Raw genomic sequence first — 14,325 nt, 5'->3', positions numbered from 1 at the left:
TATAATTCAGCATGTTAGCAGAAACCAGAATTTTGGAACAGTCCTAAATTGCGATGATAAATTACAAAAACTCTTTGTGAATGTAATTTTTCAAAGCTTCCCTAGGATAAGAAATTCATAGAATTGTTTAAAATACAACTGTTTGTTCTGAATTGTATTGTATTTCATTTGTTGTCTCTTGAATAGATTCAGAGATGACACCCACCCAAGTTTGGCAGGGCTAAAATGAAAGCCACTTTTTAAAATCTCAGTATTGTTCGTGCTTTATGAGGTACATGGAATATCTTCTAGCAGAGAAAATTGCCTGTTAGAAGAACTATATATTTTAGTTATGTGAATAATGCAATCAGTATTGACATACCTCATATTGATTTACATAACAGAACACAGGTTTTTGAGAGATCCTGCATCAATATGTAAATTGCTCAATCCATACTCACGATTGCCGTTATATAGCCTATGGGTTGTCATTATGTATGAACCAGATTTTCACTAAAGGCCTGCTTTCAATTTTAGAGAAGTGTCCTAAAGGGGCAGTAACAGCAATCCTGAGTATGGATTGAGTATAGGTTAAGTATGGCCTGGTTCGCACGAAGTCATACCTAGGATTTGTGTGCCAGATGTAGAACAAACCAGGGTGAGGTTCATCCATTGTTTTCTCAGTTTCTGAGTTGTTTTTTCTCCTCCATCACCCCGCTCTCTCCTTGTATTCCAAGCTGCCTTTGCAGTACTGGCATGAAAAGTTACCCACAGTTAACCTATAGTTCCAGGTTTGCACAAAATGACAAGCCACAAGTCAACAACACATGGGGTTGAATATGGAATGTTAACCACGAACAACCCATGAAAAGAACCCATGATTTGTTGTTGCGTTGTGAAATCTTTCGGGTTGTTGTTTAAACCAAGGGTTGTCATTACATGCAGGCTGTTCATGAGCTGTTTTGCCAGGCTACATAGCTGGCAGGGCAAGAGCAGTCAAATTACCAAACTGTTCTAAATGCTAGTTCTATAGTGCTGCAAAAACATCATCATCATCATCATCATCATCATCATTATTATTATTATTAACATTTATATACTGCCCCATAGCCAAAACTCCCTGGGCGGTTTACAAAGATAAAATGTTAAATATTTAAAATCAATATACAAAATTTTAAACCAAAAAAATATAAAAACAGGCATCAGACAACATACGAGGACAATATAAATGTTAAACAACTGTGAACTCTCAGCCAGGCCTAAATATAGATCTGGGGTCAACTAAAAAACTCAGCATAAGCTGTTAAATGCCTGGGAGAAAAGAAAAGTCTTGACCTGACGTTGAAAAGATAACAATGTTGGCACCAGGCAGGCCTCTTCAGGGAGATCATTCCTTAATTGGGGTGCCACCACTGAGAACCCTCTCCCTTGTTGCCATTCTCTGAGCTTCCCTCGGAGTACGTTGAGCATAGTGTACAGGTCATGTTGGTTACCGGGAGGGAGAAAGCAAAGGGGTCAGGATTCAGACAACCCCGGGATTGACCAAACCACCAGTGGTTTGCTCAATCATCTGGCAGCTAAATTGTGAATTAATTCTAAGACAAACTCATAGGTTAATTAAACCACAGGTTATCATTACATGAAAACCAGGTCACTGTAGTAAGAGAAGTTGTGTTCCCTAATCCAATTGATTGTGCAAGTATAAACATGAAGTAATTTCTATTAAGGAGATGAATATTATTTTATTGTCTTTACATTCCTAACTATGGTATGATAGTGTTTTATTTTGCCAGTTTGTTTCCTCAGTGCTTTCAATTATTGATGTGTAACTTAAGTTCCAAAACATGTACTGAAAAAACGCGATATTACATTTGCTTATCATGCTAACAGTGCAATCCTATGCATGTTTACACAAGTAAGTTTCACTATGTTCATTAGAACTTACTCCCATGTAAGTGGGCAGAAGACTGTGATGTCAAGGGGGCTACAGGCAAACACATAATTAAAGGAAATAATGGATAAAAATTTTAAGCTGGTCAGAACATCAATGTCTAGCTAAGTACTTTAGATAGGGTGACCATATGAAAAGGAGGACAGGGCTCCTGTATCTTTAACAGTTGTATAGAAAAGGTGATTTCAGCACGTGTCATTTGTATATATGGAGAACCTGGTGAAATTTCCTTTTCGTCACAACAGTTAAAGCTGCAGGTGCCCTGCCCTCTTTTAAATCTGGTCACTCTAGTATAGCTCTTGCACCTTTAACTGTGGTGATGAAGAGGAAATTTCACCAGGTTCTCCATATATACAAATGACACCTGCTGAAATCCCCTTTTCTACACAACTGTTAAAGATACAGGAGCCCTGTCCTCCTTTTCATATGGTCACCCTACATTAGAGGCAACTTTCCCTCAAGGTTTGATGGTAGAGAGATGGACAGGGGCTTATCCTGAAGTTATGTTGGGCCTCTGAAGCGCTTGGAGTTGTCTACTAAGGCCTGCCAAAGATGTGTGGACCTGAGTCATGTCTACAATACTTATCATATGAAGAAGCATTTAGAATACAGTTCTGTATTTAAATTTTGAAGTTTGCTTTGTCTTAGCCAACTTCCTCTTCTGCTGTTGCAAAAAATCCTTTATTAAAGGAGAAGTTACAAAAACAAATACTGACCAAATGAAGAAATGTTCAGAACACGGCTATGTATTTGTACATTTATTTTTTTATTTTTTTGTCTAGGCAATCTCTCCTGCCATTACAAAAACTATTGTTCTTACCAAAGAACAAGTTAAGAAATATATTTGATATTAAAAGTGCAATCTTGTGGATGTCTACATTAACTCTCTGTCCTAGACACATATGTATGGGAAGAGAATGAAGGGGGTAAATCTCTCCAGAGACTAGAGGGACTGCATGTTTGCAGGGTATCCTAGGTTCAAATCACATCTCACACCAATACATAACAAAGAATCATAATAAAGGTGTGGTGTTGTGGTTTGCTATAAGCTGGTAAACAAGAATCAGAAACCAGTTTGAAATTGGCTTATAAAACCATGGTTTGGAACAACATTGAATCAAAATAAAAATATTAAAAGCAGCAAAACACTAGAACATGAGAACTACATAATTTAAAAGGCTAGATTAAAAAGATGCATCTTCATATGTATCTTCAATAAGTCCTCACACTCTAAATGATAAAGAGTGGGGAACAACTGTAGTTCTGGAAGCGTGTATTCCACAGTTTGGGAAAGACACAGGCGAAAGCTCTTTTATGTGAGACTAACAAACAGGCTTCTGCGGGTAATAGTGCCCTCAAAGGGGCTCTCCTGATGATCTCAATACTTGGAAATGCGTTCAGACAACACCATTGACAATGATGGGGTAATAATCAACTCGGCAGTTTTTTATCTAGGGGGTACTCCCCACACAACATGATAGTAATCAATCATGGTGTGGATTAGGATAAGCGTTGAATTGACTCATTCCAAAGGTCATGTCAAACTGATTCTAACTTTTATGTTTCCTAAATATAACTTCCAAAAGAAAAATAAATGGCTTTGCATACATGACACAGACACAGTTGTACTGGGAAGGGGTTTAAGGAGTGGTCCACCACACTCCCTCCCTGTTCTCCATCTGTCAATGCAGACCTGGTATATATGCTGGTGAAGGAAAATTAATCCCTCACCCAGAAAGGCAAAGGAAGAAAGAAAAGGAAGGAATGGTTATTAAGAGAAGTAAAACCAAAGAAAAAGACTTTCACAAGGGACAGGTGTGCCTCTGTGCTGCTGGCCGATGTGTGCTGGACAGAAAAGGCCAACTAGGAAGAGGTGTCTAGATGAAGTGGGATAGAGTGGGCAAGGGATTGAGACAGAAGCTAGAGGGAATAATATGTAGAGTGCAAGGATCTCAGAGAAAGCACAACAGATAATATAGGAAGTCGAGAAAGCAACGCCAAGGGAGAAGGGGGGGGCAACACCTGACCGGGAGTTAGAGCAGAAGACCATGTAACTACAGGTGCCATAAATGTTATTATGTGAATCAAGCAGCAAAATCCTTGCTTGCAGGTATCAAACGTATATAATTCCTTTGGGACAAATATTTGGTTCAGAATATGACACACCAGTTTCACTATGCATCTATATAAATAAAAATGTAAATGTTTGTTCGAAACAGACGTTATATCTCCGAAAGTTCTTCATCGATTGCTTTGAAATTTTGACACAACATTGCATTCGAATACGCGAGCGTTGTTATGTAACTATGTTCTATATGGGGTCAAAAGTTTGTCTTAAAATCGAAGAAATAGGCCTCCTCAAAACCAGTCCTGGTGATCATTGTGACATCGCCAACCAGTAGGCCAATTCACTGCCTCTGCCTCCTCTCCTATTTGCATGTTCTCTCACAATTGGCTGAGTGAATATAGACGTCACACCTGTGACAGTTACACGTTCGAAAGAAAGGTAACTGCCAGGAGTTTCCACTAACCTCCTCACCGTAAAAACATCATTTTTAAAAAACCAAACAGTAGGCCAATCCACTGCCTCTGCCTCCTCTCCTATTTGCATGTTCTCTCACAATTGGCTGAGTGAATATAGATGTCACACCTGTGACAGTTACACGTTCTGAAGAAAGGTAACTGCCAGGAGTTTCCGCTAACCTCCTCACCGTAAAAACATCCTTTTTAAAAAACCAAACAGTAGGCCAATCCACTGCCTCTGCCTCCTCTCCTATTTGCATGTTCTCTCCTATTTGCTCTTATAGGTCATTGTGACATCGCCAACCAGTAGGCCAATCCACTGCCTCTGCCTTCTCTCCTATTTGCATGTTCTCTCCTATTTGCTCTTATAGGTCATTGTGACATCGCCAACCAGTAGCCCAATCCACTGCCTCTGCCTCCTCTCCTATTTGCATGTTCTCTCACAATTGGCTGAGTGAATATAGATGTCACACCTGTGACAGTTACACGTTCTGAAGAAAGGTAACTGCCAGGAGTTTCCACTAACCTCCTCACCGTAAAAACATCCTTTTTAAAAAACCAAACAGTAGGCCAATCCACTGCCTCTGCCTCCTCTCCTATTTGCATGTTCTCTCACAAAACTTTGCAACGGCACGCGGCTTGCAGTAAAAAAATTTACTGAGCAACGTCATAGAAGGAACAATCTTGACAGGACCTTTCAAAGGTGAAGATGTCCTCATTGCTCGCATTCCTATGATTCCAACAGATATGCCATTTCAATTTAAGAGATTGCAATTCCCAATTCGATTGGCGTTTGCAATCACCATCAACAAAGCTCAGGGCCAATCTTTAGAATTGTGCGGTTTAGATCTAGACACAGGTTGCTTCTCGCATGGACAATTATATGTTGCGTGTTCTAGAGTCGGCAAACCAGACAATCTCTATATCTACACAGACAATGGAACAACTAAAAATATTGTATATCCACAAGCATTGTGAAACTTAACATATTAGAAACATCCGCTTTGTCTTTTCTTTCTTTTCAATTTAACCAGACTGAGCCACAGCAACGCGTGGCAGGGTACAGCTAGTTAGAAAATATAAGTGTACCCATTCCAAAAGGCTACTTTGCATGTTGCAAATGCGGTTTAGAATCATCCACAGGGAAAATCCTATGGTAAGAGGAGCATGGCAAGCAGCTGCACATCACTACCTGCTTTGGGAATTCCCTGGCAGATATGACTAGAATCTTGCAAAACAACTCCCTGAATATCTGCCAGGTCTGGCAGCCATGTCATCAACTCTTCAAATTTAACATTATGAAAGGATGAATACAAGCCTAACAGGAACAGTAAGGTGCAATTTGACTTATTAGCCTTTTAGGTGGAAATGGCTGAGGCTACAGGCACAGAATTAGTGCCATGCTTAGTCTGAAAACCAGGTGGAAAGGATCTCTTTATTTTCCAGGATTTTTTATTCCCAAGACGTTTATACTGCCCTTCATCATTGATTCCTATAATGGCTCTAGAAGCCCAATGATATAGGAGACATGCAGAGTTTGAAGGGCCCCAACTACCTCTAGGAAATGGCAGGTTGGAGATAGTTTAGCGGGCCAATCTGCATTCAGAGTAGAGTTTTTAAACAGGAACTGAATGATAGTGGATTTAAACCCCTCCAGCTTCTATGTTCCCTGAATAAGGTCCACAAAGCACCCACCTTCTTCTGAGTGCTTTTTGTTAGCCAGCATACGTACCACTCCAATTCTTGAAGTGGGCATCTTCAAACCCGCCACCCCAAGCTCACACTCTGCACTGCTAAGAGGGATTGAAACCTGTCTATCTGAATAGGGCTGAACTTCCAACAGAAACTCTAACAAACTTGTGACTCCCAAGTCAAACCTAATATAATCAATTTTGTCTGCAAAGTTACTAATTCACTACGGTGATTTGAGAATGATTTAAATTTGGATGCATACAGACTGGGTTTATTATTTACCACATGAAACAACAACATTAGGTGATATTCAACAGATGTAATGGCAGCAAAGGAGGATTTCTTTGCATGTGCTAAAGCATAGTTCTTTCGAAATGTCCTATGCTGCAATCAGCCATTTTCAGTGTAAGTTGAGAGCCACCTGCACTTCAGTTTCTCTTCCCATTTGCTCTGCCTCTTGTTCTCCATACACCAAAAGGATCTGCACAAATGAACTAATGGGAGTCATGTTATCAAAAACTAAGGAAAAACCACCATTGGGCTGTAGTTGTTAAGAGTCAGACTAGATGTAGTGGGTGGCGAGAGCTATAATAGAATGTAACTTATGTAAATAAGATTCTTCTGCATATAAACCACACACCTGATGGGAGTTGCTGCCAAGGCTGTTGAGTATCAGCCCTACCGAGTTCTGTTAACTCCATGAATCTTGAGGTGTGGCCAATTCTAACTGGTCCGTCATCACAAGAGGACAAAAAAGAATGGGTAATTGTGCCATGACAACAGCACCATTTCAACACCCTCAATGACTTCAACAACTACAACAACACCTTCATAGAACTCATAACATACAAGATAATGATGACTGGGGGAGGAAACCCTCACAGCAAACCTCCTGTTCAGAGAAAAAAACCCTATTACATATAGATATTTAAAAAATAAAGAGAATGTGGGGAGTATAGTTCAGTGTCCGAGTACATGCCTAATCCTTGGTATCACCAGTTAAAAGGATCAGGTTTCAGATGATGTAAAAGGCTTGTGCCAGAGAACTGGAAAGCCATTGTCAGTCACAGTAGACAATTCTAGGGCAAGGGGACAAACAGTCTGGCCTGGCATAAGGTAACCTCCTATGCATATAATCCTTCTTCTTTAGAATTGCATAAGCATACTTTAAGCTTTAGGTTCCAAGACCGACATTTATAAAGAAGGCATATGAGATGAACAAAGAACAGAGCCAGACCGTTGGAGGAAATTGCATAAGGACCAGAAAGTGAAGTTGAAGAAATTCCTATGAGGTCTGCACATGTACTTTTCCCACTACAAACCTGACTTTATATCCCAACAAACAAGCAACTGGTGAAAACAGACACTAGCAAGTCAAAGGGTAAGACTGTTACCATCTCCATCCCCCCACTCAATCTTTTGATGTGCTTCCATGCAGCCAGTCATTAGCAGCAGAGTCAGCAGCCCAGTGGGAGCCTGATAGTGGGAGCTTTTGACACTGATCTGGTTCACACAATACAACAACCCATGCTATAATTAACCATTGGTTGTTGCCTTACCCAGAGTTAACCCATGCTTTGGCTGCCTGATGATAGAGCAATCTACGGGTCGTTTTTTCAATTCCTAGGTCTTTGATTCCCACCCCTTTCTTCCCTGTATCCCACATGTGGTTTTGGTATGGTGGCGCTGGCATGTAGAGTGGCTGGTTTTGTTGGCCGCTCTTGCCCACTGACTTTATAGCTTGGTGAAACATAAGAAGTGCCCTGATGCTGGAACAGACCGAGGGTCCATCTCGTCCAGCACTCTGTTCACACAGTGGCCAACCAGCTGTCGACCAGGGACCAACAAAGCAAGACATGGCGCAACAGCACCATCCCGCCCATGTTCCCCAGCAACTGTTGTACACAGGCTTACTGCCTCAAATACTGGAGATAGCACACAACCATCAGGGCTAGTAGCCATTGAAAGCCTTCTACTCCAGGAATTTATCCAACTCCCTTTTAAAGCCATCTAAATTGGTGGCCATCACTACATCCTGTGGTAGTGAGTTCCATAAGTTAACTATGCACTGTGTGAAAAAGTACTTCCTTTTATTTGCCCTGAATCTCCCACCAATCAGCTTCATGGGATGACCCCAGGTTCTAGTATTTTGAGAGAGAGAGAGGGAAACTTTCCACATTCTCCACACCGTACATAATTTTGTACACCTCTATCAGGTCTCCCTTTAGCCTCCCTTTTTCCAAGTGAAACAACTCACTAAAAAACCCACAGTTCTGGTTTCACGTGGAAAGGCAACCCATGGTTTAAACAATCCAGAATTCACAACCTGATAACAAACTATAGGTTCTCTCTGTGGTTTGTTTGCGGTTAACAACCCATAGTTAACCATAATTCTGGGTTTCCACATAATGACAAGCCACAATTCAACAATCCATGGGGATGAGCATAGGTTGTTAACCATAAACAACCCATGGAGAGAATCAATAGTTTGTTGGTGTGTGTTTTCTTAATGTTTTGATGATGAGAATTAGAAGTACTGTACAAAATGTAGGGAGGGGTGCTTCTTTTCAAGTAATGTGCTTTTGATATTTCTTTTTATTTTATATTATTTTATTTATACAATATGAATTGCTTTTTGGCCCAAGTCAACGAACAATTTTAAAACATGCAAACAATATTTTTTTTTATATATATATATATATATATATATATATATATATATATAACAACCTTCCTAAACCAAAACAAAGATGGGGCCAGTCTAGAGAAGGATGTTGCCACAGAAAAAGCCTGTCCCATGTTTGTACCAACTTAGCATTTCTTAGAGGTGGGTCATACATTCTGGCCACATTCAGGCAACACAATTAACCCTGTGCACATTTGGAAGCGCTGACTGGGGCACTCCACCCAGGGGCCGACACAACCAGCGGCTCCCCACAAGCTTCCTGGGATGGCTGACACATGCCTATAGAGCCCCGCTGGGCAAGAGGGGCAGGGGTTTCTGCTACTCTTGTCTCGCGACTCTGTAGGCATGTGGTAATAGTCAACAGAGCCCAACATATGACACAATAATCAACGGTTGTGCAGATAGTCAACTCTGCACACCCTTGATTATTTGCTTTGGCTATTTTGGGGGAATAACCAACCATGGTGTGGAAAAGGCTCGCCAGACAACACAATAGTCACTGATTGACTATTCAAGCAATGGTTGACTATTTAAACAACTGTTAACTATGGTGTCGTCTGAACCCAGTCACTATCCCTGAAACAGATTGTACGCTATGTTTTTTGTTTTGTTTTTGGAAGCATGCAATGTGCAAACAGCATCCAAAATATTTACACAGTTCTGGGAACAGAATTTAATTTGAGCTCATAGGATGACTAAATTAGTAGCAATGCAGTGAAGATCCCAAACAAAACAAAACAAAACTCCTATTTTGCAGAGGAAGAATCCCGAGTCTGAACTGTACTGCTCAGGTTTGGACCAAGACAACTTGCTTAGTACTAAGAATCAAACAGAAAATATATATTTTCAACACAAAAAACATATCTGGGTAATTCTTATATTTGACTGTATGTAATAAAGAGAATATAAATTCCCTTAGCAACTGTCAAATCATAAGAGCTCGGTAGGTTGTGCTGGTTCTGCAACTCTGTGAAACCTCATTTACTTTAAGGGATCCTCCAAACAAAAAACTTGATAGAAATCAGGTGATTTGAAAAATTATGAACTTTGCTTTTGTTTACTTGACTCCGTGTTACTTAACATTTAATATTTATAGCCATTACACCCTCCTTTAGAGAGTTTTTGGTGCTCCTTTGGGAGGGTTGATTTTCATTTGTTTTTAAAATTGTGTGTGCTATCTAATAAGGTAGTCATCACTACATCACTAGGCTGCCAATCTTTTGGGGGGTGGAGGAAGCTCTAAGGGCCTCACTGAGAGCTGAGCCAGTCACTTTAACATCAGACTCCTTTACACGATAAGTTGCATCAAGAAACAGGAATAAATATTTGAGGCCAAGATGGAGAGAAAATAGATTTAATACAAGAAGATACGGACAGAGTGAAACACAGTATCTATAACACATTCTTGTCCAACACAGTACCAACAAGTGAGTTAGTGTAACAGCGTGAGCTCTGAATTCCCAAGTTTAATTTCCACATCTACCATGAACTCCCAAGGTGACCTTAAGAAAGCTATTCTATCTGGGCATCTGCTGTCTGAATCACGAGGGTTATGGCACTGGCTCACCTTACAGGATTGTTGCAAAGATTACTAACCTAGAGTTGCATCCAGATTTAGGCTCATGTAACTGTGTCGGCAGAAGGTGGCTTCCCTGGTGCCTGCTCCCAATAGCAGACCCTCCAGCTCTTAACCAGGGGTCCCCCAGCCCTCTGTGTAGCATTTTTTCAGGAGCTGGAGGGGCTGCCTTGGGGAGCATGGGGCTAGAAAGTCTGCTTTCGTCAGCCCCGTTGCATGCATTTAAATCTGGGCCCAATCCATAATCTTTGAATTGTTAAAAGGTGTTATAGAAATGCTTGTACACAACAACTAGCAAGATCATAATTAAATACAGAAACATTCAGTCTTTCAGGGAAAAAAATGCAACTTCTTTCTTTGTAAGCACAAGCTTCTAATCTCAATTCTGTTCCAGTGGAAGTGGACTGCGGAATGCTTCTGACTAGCTTAAGAAATTAACTGTCTTCCACCAATGCTTGACTGCAAAATGAGTATTTGAATGAGTTGAACATATACATTCAAGTAACCTGAATATTGCAGAGAAAATGGCAACATTACAGAGACAGAGACATTTTTCGCTCAACGTCAGAGGCAACTAGGCTACATCCATGTCAATCTAAACAGGGTGCAGTTCTTTAAGGAGGCACAAACATCAAATGTTGCAGCAGAAAAACTGCTGACCTGTTGCCCATCCATTATTTTATCTATCACATTTGAAAGAATAATACTTAACATTTATACATTTTATAGAAAGGGCGAGAAGACACATCTTCTTCATCTAGCCTTTTAGATTATGTAGTTGTTTTGTTTTCAATGCTCTAATCTTTTGTTAAAGTTTTATTGTTTTAAATTGTTGTGCATCCCCTTGATGGCTTTTTTTTAGCAAATAAGGTGATATATAAATGTTAATAAGAAAGAACGAAAGAAACCTTAATTTGAGTGTTTGGAGCACTTCACACACATCTCAATAAATTGTACAATAATCACACTGTAATATAGTTCTATTAAGTATTATTTATATTATTTCCTCACATTTATATCTCACTCTTCCGCCAAGGAGCTCACATTGACATATATGTGTGGGTTCTCTCTACTTTTATCTTCACACCAAGTCTATGAGGGTGAGAGAGAAAGCAACTGACTCAAAGTCTCCCACCCATGACTGACTGGGGATTTAAACTTGGACTGTTCCCAGTCCTATACTGCAGGTCAGGGATGCTGAAGGAGGGGGTCAAAAATGCTGCTGTCTCCTTTCCAAACTGTTGCTCTTCTTTTGAATTAACATCCATTAACAAGAAGAGAAGCAAGAACATAATCAGATACTTTTGTGATAGGAAGGCATGCTTTATCATTTCCTGGAGGGATCATGGTCATGATTGTGGTTCTGCTAATGCAGAACAGGATGTGGAAAGAGCTTTTGGTTTAGTCTACCCAAATCAGCTTCATTTTTTTGGAGGATGTGCACTCCAGTGCATGAAAGTAGGGAACCAGAACTACAACCAGGACATTTGCAGGGGAGTAAATATTGTATACTCTCCAGAGAATCCCCCGTCCAGATACCACAGCAAAACCAGTCTGGAGAGTTGCATCTGTATTTATAAATGAATAAATAAAATGCATAGACAGTTTTTCAACCTAAGTAGTCAACAATATTTAAACATCATGAAACAGGTGCAGGGTTTCTTCTCACTTTGCCTTGTGATTATTTTTAGCTCATGTGTACATCTGTTCTTTGCAGCCTGAATTATGGGTCACAACACTACAAGCACATGGGCAGGGAGTGGTTCTGAGTCACATGTCTCAGGCACTGTCCAATAGTTGCTAGTATGTTTTACATAGCACACTTCAGATAGGACTACATATTGCAATGGCTCCAGTAAAAGAAATGTTTTCCTAGCAACAATATACTGCTGTTTTAATATGCCCCCGCCCCAAATGTAATATTCCCCCTTGAGCCACAAAAACTGGATTTCCAACAACAAATGAGAAAAAAGGCACTTGTTGCAATATAAACTGATAATTGGAACAAAACAGATTATTATTTTTCTTCTTTGGGACAGCCATATTTCTGCACCATCTAAACTGCTATCCTAGGTCTCAAGCCATCACTAGAATGCACTACCAAGACCAGATTCTGAAATCACTTTTGTCTAATCAGAAAAGTGTGCATCAGAGAAGTAGAAAAGAAGATCTGGTGTGCTAAGTGACAATTTGGATTTTGCAAGGTTGAATTGATTATTTTGCAACAGGTACAGCCTGTTTGATTACTTTCGTTACCATAACAGCTATCCAACCAAAACATTTGTAAATAAAACCCGTTCCAGATTCCACAAGCTTCCAGAGCTCCCCCCACCAAAGGAAAGTGACACTGAAGTCTTACACTGCTCAGGGAAAGGGAAGAACTAAGGGTTTTAGGAGTCAGACGGTCCGATGGCATCAAACTTGTCAACTAAGAGTGCAATGCTATGCATATTTAGACAGAAAAATGTCCATACTGACTGGTGAATGCTGACTTTTTTCTGTCTAAATATGCATAGGATTGCACCCTAAACTATTTATAAGCATGCATGCACCCAAAAATGTTCACAGGATTCTCTCAAATTGTTCAAAAACATCAAAATGTTCAAAAGTGAACAAAACACACACACCGAAAAAACAGTAAACCAATGTTTTTCATGATTTTTTTTAGAATAATCTAGTGGTTATTCAATCTAGTGGTTATTTAACATGGGCTTTTTATTTATCCCTTACCTGTTGCTCATCCTCCATGACATTACTTGCAAATTCAAACATCAGATCATTCTGCTGTACCGCTGCAGCCATAATAAAGCATTCCACGGTCTCAGGTCTGCATGGAATAAAAATGATCCTTTGGTGTAAAGAAACAGAATTTACCACAGGAAAAAGTCGTGTGGGGCAGTCTGTTGCCTGGTGGACAATTCTTGAACAGTCTTTCTGAATTTTATTCTTCACGAAGAGAGATTAATTAGGAAATATCGTCTTGAATATGCTTCTCATCCAGAAACCACTGGAAAAGAAAAACAAAATTAAATTAAATCAACAACTGTCAAAAATTGTAAAATAAAATCAATATGAATGATACTGAGTCCACCTCTCTTTAGTTTTGGGAGTTTACTAACATTATTTAAAACAGACATCTATAAATGGTTGATTTTTACAAAATTATGAAGCATAATTTAAAGCAGGTAGCAAACCCAGGAGAAAATTGGAAGCCCACAATCCAAGGTGTTAGGATACATAAAATGCTACCAGTTTATGTAACTTTCTTCCTTACAGGCCAATCCAAATTGCAATGTTTCTGTATTGGCTGTTTAACAAAATGTCTAACTTTACAAAACTCTTAAAACACATTATAGATAAGCAAGCTTAGAAAGAAGAAAAAAAGCCCTCTGCCTTTTCTTAACTGAGCAGATATTTGGGATTTTTTTCAATACTCTGAAAATGCAATGCGAGTGTATTCTTATCTCTAACACCGGCCTGTAAGCAGCAGGAAGGAAACACTGACCACGTCATGGCAAATTAGACATGCAAAGAATTGTATGCTACAAAACTCGATAAACAGAAATGCACTAGGAATGGGACAACATACAGGGGATGTACTGGCAACCCCTCATTTTAACCCACAGTTTATAAGATTGAGCTAAATCATCATAACAGGAAGCTATATCAGAACTGTAAACTAAGAATTAAAGAAGTGAAGCAGCATTATTAAAAGCACAACACTGATATGATCAAGATTTGATGTGTGTTCTCTGTATGAATCTTTGCAAACCTCCTAATTTTCTGCACAATAGCAGTGGAAGCTTTAAAAGGTCAGATTCAGCAACGAAAGCATACTATCTTTTGTTTCCTATAGAAGTACTGTATTGATTCAACAGCTACTGAATTCTGCTGTTAGGTCAGATATCCCCTGAAAAC

The 14,325-nt window shown here is 39.6% G+C and overlaps 1 protein-coding gene across 2 annotated transcripts in view; it reads right to left on the bottom strand.

Moving 5' to 3' along the window:
• Window positions 1-14,325, bottom strand: part of ELF1 (E74 like ETS transcription factor 1) — an 84,802-nt gene that overhangs the window by 32,768 nt on the left and 37,709 nt on the right. For both annotated transcript variants that reach the window (XM_063125976.1, XM_063125974.1), the window contains exon 2: window positions 13,138-13,414. In XM_063125976.1, coding sequence (XP_062982046.1) covers window positions 13,138-13,209 — 72 coding nt within the window. In that variant the 5' untranslated portion in view covers window positions 13,210-13,414. The remainder of the gene's footprint in view (window positions 1-13,137; window positions 13,415-14,325) is intronic.

The sequence above is a fragment of the Elgaria multicarinata genome, chromosome 5 (genome assembly GCF_023053635.1).
Source record: "Elgaria multicarinata webbii isolate HBS135686 ecotype San Diego chromosome 5, rElgMul1.1.pri, whole genome shotgun sequence".
Taxonomy (NCBI): Eukaryota; Metazoa; Chordata; class Lepidosauria; order Squamata; family Anguidae; genus Elgaria; species Elgaria multicarinata.
Note: the sequence above shows the minus strand (reverse complement) of the source record. Positions and strands in the feature narration are given on the sequence as shown.